The following is a 13,838-nucleotide window of genomic DNA, read 5'->3' on the forward strand; positions in this document are numbered from 1 at the left end:
TGTATCGAAAAGCGTTTCCAATCTATCGTCCACCCCCTCTGTCACAAGAGTGATACATTGCTTGCTGGTGAGTTATGAAGCAAACCGTATTAACAGTGCACAATACACCTATAAATAAATTTCTCTGGCCACCACAACACGTGCCAAAACAACTGTGATGGAACTAGTTAATCAAGTGGAAGGGGCAATTACTTTTTATTTGTAAATTCAATTTATTATTGAAACTGGCACCATGCAAAGCAGTTCTTCGTTTAATAGCATGTACTTCATCACAATTGTATTTGTCTAGATTATATTCTTAACCTAGATGATTTTGGCAACCTATCAATTCCTTAAAAAAATTGTTTAGCAACCTTGTCTGCATATGCCAGCTTTCTGCCAGGAACTTAAGTTTATTGACATTGCTCATCAAATAAGCAGTGTGCTGTTATGTGTACCATGATAGGTTCACCATCTTTAAAGTTGTTCTTAAAACGAAATTAAAGTCCCTATATGAAGATAATGAACCTATCTTTTAATGAAAACTTGGCCACTAGAGCTAAAAATAAATGTTTGCTATGCTATAATTGGCGATGAGTGTGTTAGTACAGTATGTATGTTCTGCTTTGCTATGCACCACTACATTCCCTAACTCCAAACTTTGCCATAATACTGTTCAGAGACAGTGATTTGTTTAGGGAGCAACCATAGATAGTATATACAATGGATGTAGCATCCGGGCTGACCTCAGTTATTCACACGGCCTCCAATTCTCCTGGCTTATGTGCATCGCCATCTTGTGAGATTTTTACTCAACCTCACGTCGGGGGGAGGGAGATACACCCATCTTGCGGATGTATACCTCCGAGGCAAAGTGAGGGACAACGGGCGGAGAGATGTCACTCAAGAGATCGCGCCAATACATTTTAACCTCCAGAAGAATAAAAAACTAGCCTGCTAGAAAAAAATCCCCCCCCCCTCAGTCATGGAGATATGACCTAAACATACAGACTAGAATGGTTTTGTGGACAAGGCTGTAAATAGGTTTAATAAGACTTTGAAAACGGCCTGTCTAACAAGTGAGTCAAAGAAAAATTGCTCAGTCTTGGTACCACGTCACCATGGCCACCGGAAGGTACTGCAATGTTTGTCACTTCTTTATTGGATGCTGGTATAACTCGCTGTGGTTGGGCCTTGGGAGCAACCAATATAATTAAACCTTTTTTCAGGTGACAAATTAGTTTTTTTCTAACCTAGGCATGTGTGTAGCGCAGTACCTCATTCACACACAAGTAATTCCAGAAGGACACCACACCAAAATGTGCCACGCAGCAAAAACAAGAAGAAGAACAACAACAACAACATAAGCTGTAGAAGTCTACAAGAATGACTGAAAGCAATAGCAAAAAATTGTCCACAGAAGACACTTAATTATATTCCTTACATGCCCCAACAGCCATCACATCACATTAGGAAAAAGGAATGGAATTGGCCCAAGCTATAGTGAGACACTGACTGAGTCAAGTTAAAATGCTGAAGCAGTAACTTAAGTATTAGGTGTTTCTTTGTATTGTGGTCTTATAGACCAAGATAAATGTCAAACTTTATTCAGTGGACTTTATTCCACCCAGTGGAGCTGCATCACACACAGCTGAGAGCCACCTGCTGAGGCCATATACCATGCAATGGGCAACTATCTATTCTATGATGATGTGTGTCTGCTGTGCATTATTTGTCATTTGTCTGTTGTTGCTACCATCTGCTTGGCAATAAAATGTGTTACGATGCTGATTCTGAGGAAAGACAGTCAGTTGTAGGGCTACAATGAGGGGTCAGAAAAATTAGGGGAAGAGGAGAGGAATAAGTTGCAGAGAAATGAGAGAAACACCCAAAGGGCGCTTTATTCTAGTAGTTGTTAATTATGGTAGACATGGTTGTACATTACAGGCAAAAAAAACACAAAAATGATTTATCATATATTTGCATTGTAAAGCCCCTTTGTGTGAGCCACATTAAATTTGCTGCGCCTGTTGGTCTGGACAGTCTCATTTGATACGTCAAGAAATCCTGAACTACCAATCAAATTGTTCTTTCTGATATGGGCGGGCCAGAGCCCTATGTATGGTGCTCTGGGAAGGACGTAACCGGATGACGACAGCGCGCCGCTGAAGCCGTGATAGTAAACAGAGATGGCTGTGGTGGGCATGTTCTTCAAGTTTGACATGGCTTTCGCCTCGACACTTAGCGATTTGGAAGACGGCACTCAAATCTTTTATTAGCAAGTAAGAGGAATGTTCTGTTTTGCAGACCGACCACGCCAATAGTTTAATTCAAAAGTTAACCCGCTGTTCGGTAAACGAACGGGGCTTAATATGTCACCTTGTTCATTGCTCTGATTGGTCGTAGTGCTATCCAATTGCGTGCAGTGGCATTTGAAATGCACGCGTAGGTGCCGCTTGCCCCTTGAGTTGGAAATGTCTACTGATCATGGCCAGACCCTCTATCGTTCTAGATATGGGTCTGGATTTCCAGGCTACCTTTGTGTAGGATTTAAAACAAACCTGAGGCATGCTACACATGTCAATATTAATACAAAATACATTTTGGCAGCAGATAATGCATGTTGCTATGATAATAATGTCAGGTGTTCATGATGAATATAGATGGCAAGAAGTGTGTGACCTTGTGTGAAATTAACTTATTTGCTGGAATATTGAGAAAAAAAATCCCCCTTCAGGGATCAAAAAGGTATCACTTAAACTTGTGAAATTTCAGGACCAGAGCAGCCTGACAAACCACTTCTGCAATGCCTCATGTGCAGAGATTTCAGTGGATATGTGGTAAGCTGCTGACACAAGACCCACGGGGTACATGACAGTGAGAATGTCAATGTCCATGCTTGCCCTGCTTAGCCCTCTGACATGACTCAACAATGGCACTATGTCTGGTACTGAGAATCTAACTTGAAGTAAGTGGGGGTCAAAATCAAGATAGTTCGTACATTTCTGAATTATCATTGGCAACAAGTTCTGCATATGAAGTTTTACTAAAAACGTGGCTACCTGAGAAGATATTTGACATCAAGGTTACACAAAAGCCTTGTCCTGTATCAAAGTCCATTGTTTTGATTAACCAACCTCTTCTCTACTGTGACATTGCCAGATTGTCTACATCGGTAAAGGCTGTTGTTTCTTGACGATAGAGATATGTAGTTTTTGTTCACTGGCTCAACCGACTAATGCTGTCCTTCTTCTTGGGAGGACATTATGTTTTTGCAACCCTTCGTAACATATCTGCATGTCATTTACAGAACCAGCACCAGCTGATGTTGGTATGTTAGTTGACATTTCCAAAATGCCTCTCTTCTAACATACCCTCTTAAAGACCAGCAGCAATGGCAGAATAGCACTTCTTAGCTGGATCTTTGTAACTTACAGCCACCCTACCAAGAAATGGGGATGGGGATAGTAGGAGGTGAGCAAAATTAACTTAAATCAAGCACAACATCCTTTAAAACCCCAACAAGAGAACTCATTTTAGAAAAATCTAATTTTGAGGAGATGAATGCCCTAAAACAGTCTTCACTGGTAAAAGATTTCAAAATGTCCAATCAGAAAGTGATTCCATGTCACACTCCTCTAAGAAAACCTTACATCAGGGACAGCCAATACACCAGTACCTCTGCATTAAACTTTGTGTTTCAAGGATATTTTACTAGCATCAAAGTGACAAACAGAGAAACGTTAAAGTTATACTACACCACAAATCTATATTTTGAGTGTCCCTCACTCCAAACCGTATGCTTGAGTGATGGCTGTAAAATGTCTCTGGCGGATGTAAAACAGTGGTCAGCTGGAATGCAGTCAAGCAGCAATGGATTCCATTGGGGACAGGTTTTACTAGCCAAAGGGAATGAAGAACATGTTCCGCTACTCCTTCAGCACTGTAATGCAATGGTGGAAAATGCCTGGAAAGCCACTCATATACCTTTTCTAAACATTATAAGACATGTACAGAGACCTAGCAGGGGTACCTGTACGAGAGAAGCATTGAGTTCCACAAATAAATATTTTCACATTTTTGACATCAGTCATCAGAGCAACTGGGATAGAATAGAGCTGATATTGCGGATACACAGCTGCGGCCGGTAAGATAAGGCCACAAATTCAAGCCCTGCATGTATACATGAGATTGCGGCATTCCCCTCACACAGGGTCTGACATACTGTATATCCTGCCTCTTATGTGCTCCTCTTTGTGAACAAAGACAGGACAGTCAGCTCATTTTGCCTTCATTCCACATTTCAGCAAGTCTTGCACCATTCAGCCAGCAGCGGAGTGGAAGAGAATGTTTCAGGTCAGCTGGTTGACCGCCGCTATGGTGGGGCTCAGGCAGCAGCAGGATAATTGGAATCAGACCCTCCCTTCATGTAGAAACATAAGTTACACTCCTTAGTAAAGTAAAGAGGGGCTGATGGGTGTGAACACAAAAGAAGGCTGGACACTGGTCACATTCCAACACCATGCTGTCTGTCCACACCATTCAGAGAAGTGCTAAGATCAACAGAGGAGTTGGGCTAAGAATACACTTCATGGGTAACTCACTTGATCTAAATGACATTGGGAATTGGTTCACTGTGATATCTCACTACTCCCAAGGCAAGCAGATCCAGGAGCAACTAATACACCACCCTTACACTGATCTTTTACATTTAAAGGTGTGCAGCAGACAAACTGTAACTATAAAATACACCTATTATCTTTGGTTGTCCATAAGTTGGGTACCAAAAAAACCCTCCAGGGGTTATTCACACTAGTGACAGAGCCACCAAGCTGGCAGGGTGTTGGAGGTGCCACGTCTTGCAACTCCAACCAAGCACTTCTTTTTAAATCGATTAATTAATTGATAGTGTGTGATAAGCAGGAAAAAAAATCAAAATCCCAACAGAAAATATTATGAATTTGCGGTTCCCGTTTCCAGCATTTCAAAGAGACTTCTCACTTGAACACAGAGCTGGATCTTCGGTGCATTTGTTTTTTATGTGCATTCATGTGTAAGTAAAAAAGTCTAACAACAACACATATCAGAGAACAGCAGTGATTTAGCAAGAAAAAAGACAAGAGAAAGGAAAGGAGCAATCAGAAGCAGGTGATGTGAGAATGCCCCAAAGGGGCCAGGCACAGGTGAGTTGCTGGAACACGTAACTTCTCTGTTGTGATTCCGCAGCTGCAGCTCTGGAGAGCACTGGAAATTGTTGGTGCAGCTGTCATTCCACCTTGTGTAGGGCATGCAGAGAGCACACTTTGGTGTCTCCTCTATCCGAGCAGAAAGCCTGCTTCAGGGCTAAATACTTTGAAGATATTCAGTCAGCAGGGGAAACCAAGGTGCAGTACTTCATAAGCTTGCCTTGGTTACTGTTTTGTGCAGAGGCTTTAGGGAAAAGCCCATACAATGAGTAGACAAGATCCTTAATTTATGAGCATATACAGTACCTTCAAAGGTATATGCAAAATAAGATAATAATATAATTTAAAAAATTATCGTACAAGCCAAGGCAATTTTGTAATTGAATCTTTATGTATTTGGACATGCAGTTCAACTAAACCGCATGTCTGATCTTAAACCGACAACAACAGATGCAATGAGTTGGAGGATGAATTTTGAAAAATTAAAGGCAGAAGGGAAAAAAGAAAAGAGTAAAATTGCAAGAAGGAAAAGTATTTAATCTATTTTAAAAGATTTTTTCTCTATATATAATTTATTTGATGACTTTTCATGTGTTTTCAGTAAATATAGTAGCTGTTCAGGCTGCTTCCACGGAAATGTTTGGACATAACTTTTTTAAAGATTTTTGATATTGACATAGTGAAGGATGCGTCAAATCTGTGTTTTGAAGTAATCTGTATAGGGCCGGCCTATTTTATGAAATAATTCCACCACAGGAAGGCCAATCAAACCCTTTCATGCATGAATCATGATATCCTTAGTCTGGATTTTTTTCTCAAGTGGTTTTATACTTCTTTAGGCATGAAAAGAAAAAATATAACTTAATTTTTTTAAAACACACATTTTTCAGAGAGTTTTACACATGTCCACTCGGGTGGACTCCATGCGTTTTGACTTCTCAATTTTGACCTTATTTATTTAACAAAACAGTGAAAAAAATGATATATTATCTGAAAACTATAAAATAATATATATTTCCAATGCCTGTTCACATATATTAACATATTCCAATACTTCAATCTAATGAAAAAGCGTGGAATCATTTTTTCAATCAAAATTTTCTATGAAAATAACAGACAACTTTTTCCTTGGTTCTCCAATTTCTCTTTTTCAGGTGAAATTCAGTAGTACAGCCTACTAACTTGTACATCACTTCATCAAAGCTATTTTAATATGAAAATTGGCATCATAGTGACACCAACTGTTTTACACATAATGGAATAATCTGGAATTTTTTTTTTTTTCACAAATACTTCAAGTTGCATTCTAATAACATAAATCAATTGATTTAAAACCAAAAAGTTGCAGCAAAGTAAGCTTTTTCAAGCACAACACATCTGCAGTCATAGTATTTATTGAAGTCCGTGATGCATGATGTCCAATTTAGTGGACAGGTGATTAAACATAATTTCCTCCCAATGTAAAATCAATAATTGGAAATTTTAACAACTATATGACTCCAAAGATGTTACTTGTTGTTGCCATATTTGTTTTACCTGCCAGGCTCTCCTATTTTAGAAGTATTTACAGGATATTCCTGAGCTACTCAACTTTTCTGCTCCCTGTCGGCCATCTTGGTTTTGACTAATTGTGGCTGCTCTTACAATGGTTGGCCACTGGTTGGCAATGCATTGGATGACACACAAGAGTCCACTGTAGTGGCTGATATGCAACTAGGCGATCTACACCCATGCATATTCAAGAAAACAGCATTTGAATAGCTGTCCACTGTAGTGACCACCATGCGTGAAAGGGTTAAATTAGCCAGAACCAAACTCACATAGTCCTATTAGGGGTTTATTACAAAGCAAGATTAAGGGGCTAGAAAGGAATGTAAAGCGTGACGCCAGAGTTTCCAATGTACCAAATATGGTGCTTTTAACCTGGCTATTCACAAGGGTACAAATTCTGCACAACTAACCTGCTCTGAGTTATGTCCAGAATTTTTTACCAAAAACGGTATAGAAAGTACCACCCTTTTAATCATCGTTTTAGAAATCCAGTGGACCTGAAGATACTCTCTATTAAAATAGTTTATTATTTAGTGGAGGGAATACATTGTATAAGTAAACTACTGAACCGAACAGAGTTGTGGAATTACAGCAGCGCAAACTGAAGCATCACATAATTTTTTTGTTTTGTTTTTTCAACCTACAATACATGCATTTAGTTGGTGAGACATCTGAGTAGGAACACTGTATGCACTACCATTGGCAAGGTTGTTCTCACTCTCAGTGAACTACTCAACATGTGTGTGGTGTTCCCTGGCCATTTGCACATAAAAGAAGCCCTGTACAAAATCGCAGGTAGCATACATTAATAGGTCACTATATTATTAATCAGTAGCCTATAGTGTTAATGTGAAATGCCTTGTAATTTCCTCTGATTCCCTAGGGCTGCGAGCCATGGGTGCCGTATATTTCACCCACATACCCATCACTGCAGCCACAGGGAAACTTGAGGCCAACGTTGTACAAATGAATTTTGTCACAGCCTCAATGTTGAGGTAAACTATTTGGTGTTCAGTTTTGCCAGGTGATTTGTGGTAAATACGCACATCACTTAAACTAATTTTACTTTGGTTTCGCCAAAAACTTAAGTCATTTCCATGTATCCTCCATTATTGTAGCGCATCAGATCAAAATGCAGTTCTTTAGTATGTTTTTTATATATGATATGTCAAGTTTAAAGTGTAGGAGCTGTTCACTGTGCAGTTGTTATGGTCTACAAATAGAAGTGTAGACGTGCATTGCGTGGTAAAATAAAATTTATTAATTGACAAATTACACGATTAGCAATATTCTGCAAGCATTCATCTCTCAGTTTACTAGCAGCACCAGTTTATTCTACTAGCTGATTTTATTTTCTTAAATTCTTCTGAGCAGTCGATTGTGACGTCCAGTTTCCCTTGACTGAAGTAAGGGCGCACTCACACTAGGCCCTCTGTTCCGTGCCCGAGCTCATTTGCATACTAAAGTCTAGAGCGTTTGGCTAGTGTGAACACGCCATCCATATTCCAGCACGGAACACTTCCTTGGCCACGGAACACTTGGGAGAGGTGTGCCAGAGAACGGCACAGATGCTAATGACATGACAATCGCACACGCACAGATACGCAACGTGAGCTGGATGCCGTAGTTTATGCGCGACCCTTCTTCCCCACAATAATTGTAAACAATGGCGGCAAGAGGTTCACGAGTGGGTTCCGGTGCGATAGCGAAGTGGAGGGTTTGCTAGAAATTTGGGCCGGCAACAGTATTCAGTCGCAGCCATGGTCGCAGCTTGATAAGGTGTTTTGGGCAATCCGCGACTACTGTTCTCCATTGTTGTTCTACTAACTCTGGCAGTGAGTACGCTTGGTGATGACGTATGTATCGTATTACGACGTGATGGCGTATGTATGAAGGAGCAATCGTGCCCAGGCCACGGCCTTTGGAGCAGTGTGACCACGGGCCAGTGGGGGAATCTTCCTGCAGCACGGAACAGGCAAACTTGCCTAGTGTGAGTGCGCCCTAAGATGCACGCAATCGGCCCACTGTGTGCAAAGGAAAAGTCAAATGTCATGCGAAAAGTTCCCCATGCATGGAAACTCACACAGAGGCTAATAAAGAAAACCAGGGTTAACAAATCCAGTTGATACCCATTGTCTATGATTTTAGGTTTTGTGGAGCAAGATTACACAAAGTAAGCCTGGCTATGTCAAATGGTGGTACGTGGTACACCCCTCCCCTCTATTGGCTTGGTGTGGACCTACAATATGAGCTAGATCAAGAACAGCAATGTTCTCTTAAAGAGCTGCTACAATAATACGTACAATAAAGAAACAACATCTGTCATATGACAAGCATCATGCTGAACCGATGAGGATAATAATTCAGAGATCAGTCCTGGGATTCAACTTTACCCAAAATATGGCTGTGCTGAATTCACACATCAAACTAGTCTTTCAATAACAAAAGCCAAAGGCAGCTAATGTGCCATAAACAGAAGTATACTATGTGTATAAGACTAACACACTTGGGAATGCATCTGAATCCTTTTTAAATAAATGATTTTCTTCTTTTTCACTGCTGAAAAGCAAATTACCCATGTATCAACATACAGAGTTCACTTGTATACAGTGATTCAGTCTAGATCTAGAATAATGGGCTTTCTTTACATCCTTATTGGTCTCATGAATAGTTGTGTTTACTGTGGACTTGGCTTTGAAAAATGTGAAAACAACAGACAGAGAAGAAGAAAAAACAAGTAGAGACATATGATACAGCTATACATTATTTTGAAACCTACTGTACTCTATAACAGGACCACCGACCTCAAACAGTTGGTGCATTCCCATCTCATCCCTCCTACACACAAACAAAGAACTATGAATAAGCCTCCCACTGTTTGCCAGCTCTGAAGATGCTGTTCTATCCGCAAACAATATTACAGTCCTATAACGCACCAAACGCTCATGCTGCCAATTCATCAATGACTTATAGTTTCCTGCACATTCATTGTATTATCAACAGAGAAAATACACAACATGACATTAAATGATGTGATTAACAGCACTTTAAATCTACTCACATGTACCTAAATATGTCATCGACACGTTGAAATAACATGTAGAGCCTTCCATGTTTTGTGCCCCAACTTTTTCGTCATCTAAATACTAAGTACTCATTCAAAACCTATGAAGTTTATAAGCTTAAATGATGTTGTTGCTGTAGGAATGTGACTGTCTTTTCCCATAAGCAAAATATTTGAAAGAGATATGCTGTTCTCTAAAAGTCAACTTTTTGATCAGAGGAGGAAGAAGAGTAGAGTCGGAACAGAGGGTTGGCTCCACTCACACTGTGAGAGTCAGAGGGGTTTTGGAGAGAACGAGGGATGGAGATCAGACTTTGCATAAAATCATTATTTCTAACCTCATTTTTAAGTTGCCAGGCGACGGTTGCCCATCGTAAACTGCTACAATATCGAAGTCTTCCTCCAGCGCCAGCGTGACGAAGGTCAGCTGGATTCGGTTCCTCTCCCCCGTTATTATCAGCCATGTACAGTTGGCGTAGTTGGGATAGCCGTGGGGGAAACCAGGCGACTCTATGGTACCGTTCAGTCCTTGGACTACACCCCCACAAGATTCAGCTGGAAGAGGAAGAGAGAGAGAGAGACAGAGAGAGAGAGAGAGAGGACAAAATCATATTAGAATATTAGCATTTTAAACTTGCATCTGGCAGTAAAAGTGGAATCAGCAATACTGGAGAAAGCCTGTTATCAAAAGATGTGAATATCTCCTCACGATCCCCTACCTGTCCGTACTGTGTGCGCACTGTACATAGAAAAATACAGTAATAATACAGCTGAGCCTCTGTAATTGGGCAAGTTGCTAGCTACGGTGGGCCCTCATTGTTTACAGCCTAGGCTGTGTATGTGTATTAACTTCAGATTGTTTTTACAGCGCACACACAGTATGGACATGTAGCTGATATTTACTGATTTTTACAAAAAATTATTTTGACAACAAGCGTTCCCGAATCGCTGACTCCACCTTTAAATTATATAATTTAGAGGAAAGTATGTGCCTTGCATTCCTGTCTTTCCTACTTCATATTTAAAAGATACAGACTATGTCTATTTCTGTATAGAGTGTAGGGCAATACAATAAAGAGTGAATGTACTAGATTCACCACTGTAATGAAGATTAACCATTAATTTGCACTGTTTGAATATGTGTTGTGCCAAGCGTTACTAGAGTAACAAGCCCCCTGTCCTCACACAAAACACATGCTTCACAGACTCCCATGATACTATAGCATATGCCATGTGAAGCTTTCACGCAGTGTCTGAATCAGAGCACACACTGGGTATATTTAGATTTAATTTAATCCTAATGATAATGCTAGCTTTGATCAACTGATATCCGACCAGAAATAACCTCCAATGACATCTACACTCAAACACAGTAAAGCATGGACATAATTCTGCATGGCTTCATGTAGGCTACAGTGTGATCACATTGCTCACTCATTAAAATCCCAGGATATTCAACACTCAAACATTAGAATATGCAAACACAAGGCCTTGAACAACCCTTCACATTGTTTTTTGTTTACATTTCCTAGATGGATCTGCACATGCACAAATACGCACATACAGACACAACCAAAACACTTACGTACTACTTAGCTCACAAGTAGCTTTTTTGTAAACTCAATTTTAATTAAATGTTTAATAAAATTAAACAACTTCATATCAATGGGAATTAGCAGAGGATAACTCTATATATAACGACGGGGCTTTTCGAAGCAGCGCTGCAGCAGACTCAGCAGAGACGCTACCGGTGTGAACGACAATAGCAATAGAGGCTGAGCAGTTCAGAGAGGCAGGCGTGATACAGAGGTAGATACAGGACGCGTGGCCTAGGCGTAACAGTACAGTTATACAGTATCTCACAAAAGTGAGTACACCCCTAACATTTCTTCAAATATTTCATTATATCTTTCCATGCGACAACACTGAATAAATGACACTTTGATACAATGTCAAGTAGTCAGTGTACAGCTTGTATAACAGTGTAAATTTACTGTCCCCTCAAAATAACTCGTCACACAGCCATTAATGTCTAAACTGTTGGCAACAAAAGTGAGTACACCCCTAAGAAAAAATGTCCAAATTGGGCCCAAAGTGTCAATATTTTGTTTTGCCATCATTATTTCCTAGCACTGCCTTAACCCTCTTGGGCATGTAGTTCACTGGAGCTTCACAGGTTGCAACTGGAACCCTCTTCTACCCATTCATGACGACATCAAGGAGCTGGTGGATATTAGAGTCCTTGCGCTCCTCCATCTCCCGTTTTAGGATGCCCCAAAGATGCTCAATAGGGTTTAAGACTGGAGACATGCTTGGCCAGTCCATAACCTTTACCCTCAGCTTCTTTAGCAAGCCAGTGGTCGTTCGGAGCGGTGTTTGAGGTCGTTATCATGTTGCAGTACTGCCCTGCGGCCCAGTTTATGAAGGGAGGGGATCATGCTCTGCTTCAGTATGTTACATGTTAGAATTCAATGAACTGTAGATCCCCAGTGCTGGCAGCACTCATGCAGCCCCAGACCATGACACTCCAACCACCATGCTTGACTCTAGGCAAGACACACTTGTCTTTGTACTCCTCACCTGGTTGCCGCTCCACACTCTTAACACCATCTGAACCAAATAAATGTATTTTGGTCTCATCAGACCACAGGACATGGTTGCAGTAATCCATGTCCGTAGTCTGTTTGTCTTCAGCAAACTTTTTGTGGGGTTTCTTGTGCATCATTCTTTAGAATAGGCTTCCTTCTGGGATGACAGCCATGCAGACCAGTATGATGTAGAGTGCGGCGTATGGTCTGAGCACTGACAGGTTGACCCCCCACCCCTTCAAGCCCTTCAGCAATGCTGGCAGCACTCTTACGTCTATTTTCCAAAGCCAACCTCTGTGTACGACGCTGACCACGTGCACTCAACCTTTGTAAACTGGGCCGCAGGGTGGTATTGCAACATGATAACGACCCCAAACACACCTCCAAGACGACCAGTGGCTTGCTAAAAAAGCTGAGGGTAAAGGTTATGGACTGGCCAAGCCTGTCTCCAGACCTAAACCCTATTGAGCATCTTTGGGGCATCCTCAAACAGAAGGTGGAGGAGCGCAAGGTCTTTAATATCCACCAGCTCTGTGATGCTGTCATAAATGGGTGGAAGAGGGTTCCAGTTGCAACCTGTGAAGCTCTAGTGAACTACATGCCCAAGAGGGTTAAGGCAGTGCTGGAAAATAATGGTGGCCACACAAAATATTTACACTTTGGGCCCAATTTGTAAATTTTTTCTAAGGGGTGTACTCACTTTTGTTGCCAGCAGTTTAGACATTAATAGCTGTGTGTCGAGTTATTTTGAGGGGACAGTAAATTTACACTGTTATACAAGCTGTACACTGACTACTTGACATTGTATCAAAGTGTCATTTATTCAGTGTTGTCCCATGGAAAAATATAAAGAAAAACGTGAAGAAATGTGAGGGGTGTACTCACTTTTGTGAGATACTGTACATGCAAAAGCCGAAACATTAAGTTAGAGAAAACATAAAATAATCAAGGTGTAAGGTTATTTCACTTTAGCCACTCTTTGTCTTAACCCTCTGTGTATCCACTCCCCATCTCTTGCGTCATTTACAAACTCCCCCTGCACTTCTCTCCTCTATTGTTCATCTTCTGCCTCTCTCTCCTCTAGAAACACTTTATACAGTTTACTTCCAAAGCTACTTAAATATACAGGGCACGTAGCACAGTGCGCATGCATGTGTGTGGCTATCATGAAAGCCAGCAGCAGTTGTTTCTCAGGTTGTCATGGCTATAGATGGATTAACTTTATATCACTAAGAACACTCTCGCTCGCTCGCTCGCACACACGCACGCACACACACATACACACACACACACACACAAAACCATCTACTATGTCACAATCTAAGCTAACAAAGCATGTGCCTATTTGAGTGTTTTTGTAATTTTCCATGAAAATGAGATCAGAACTTGCATTGTGCACATACCAGATGTTCTTGTTTGTCTGAGGTAACACACAAACACAGCTAAACACCTATACATAGGCCCAACCGG

The 13,838-nt window shown here is 40.8% G+C and overlaps 1 protein-coding gene across 1 annotated transcript in view; it reads right to left on the minus strand.

Moving 5' to 3' along the window:
* Positions 1-13,838, minus strand: part of LOC307249482 (CUB and sushi domain-containing protein 1-like) — a gene marked incomplete at both ends in the record, with an annotated part of 421,303 nt that overhangs the window by 310,961 nt on the left and 96,504 nt on the right. Inside the window, one exon of the mRNA XM_080026212.1 lies at positions 10,119-10,335. Within this exon, the coding sequence (XP_079882338.1) occupies positions 10,119-10,335 (217 nt within the window). The remainder of the gene's footprint in view (positions 1-10,118; positions 10,336-13,838) is intronic.

This window comes from Ammodytes marinus (genome assembly GCF_949987685.1).
Source record: "Ammodytes marinus genome assembly, chromosome: 1".
In the NCBI taxonomy this organism is placed as follows: Eukaryota; Metazoa; Chordata; class Actinopteri; order Uranoscopiformes; family Ammodytidae; genus Ammodytes; species Ammodytes marinus.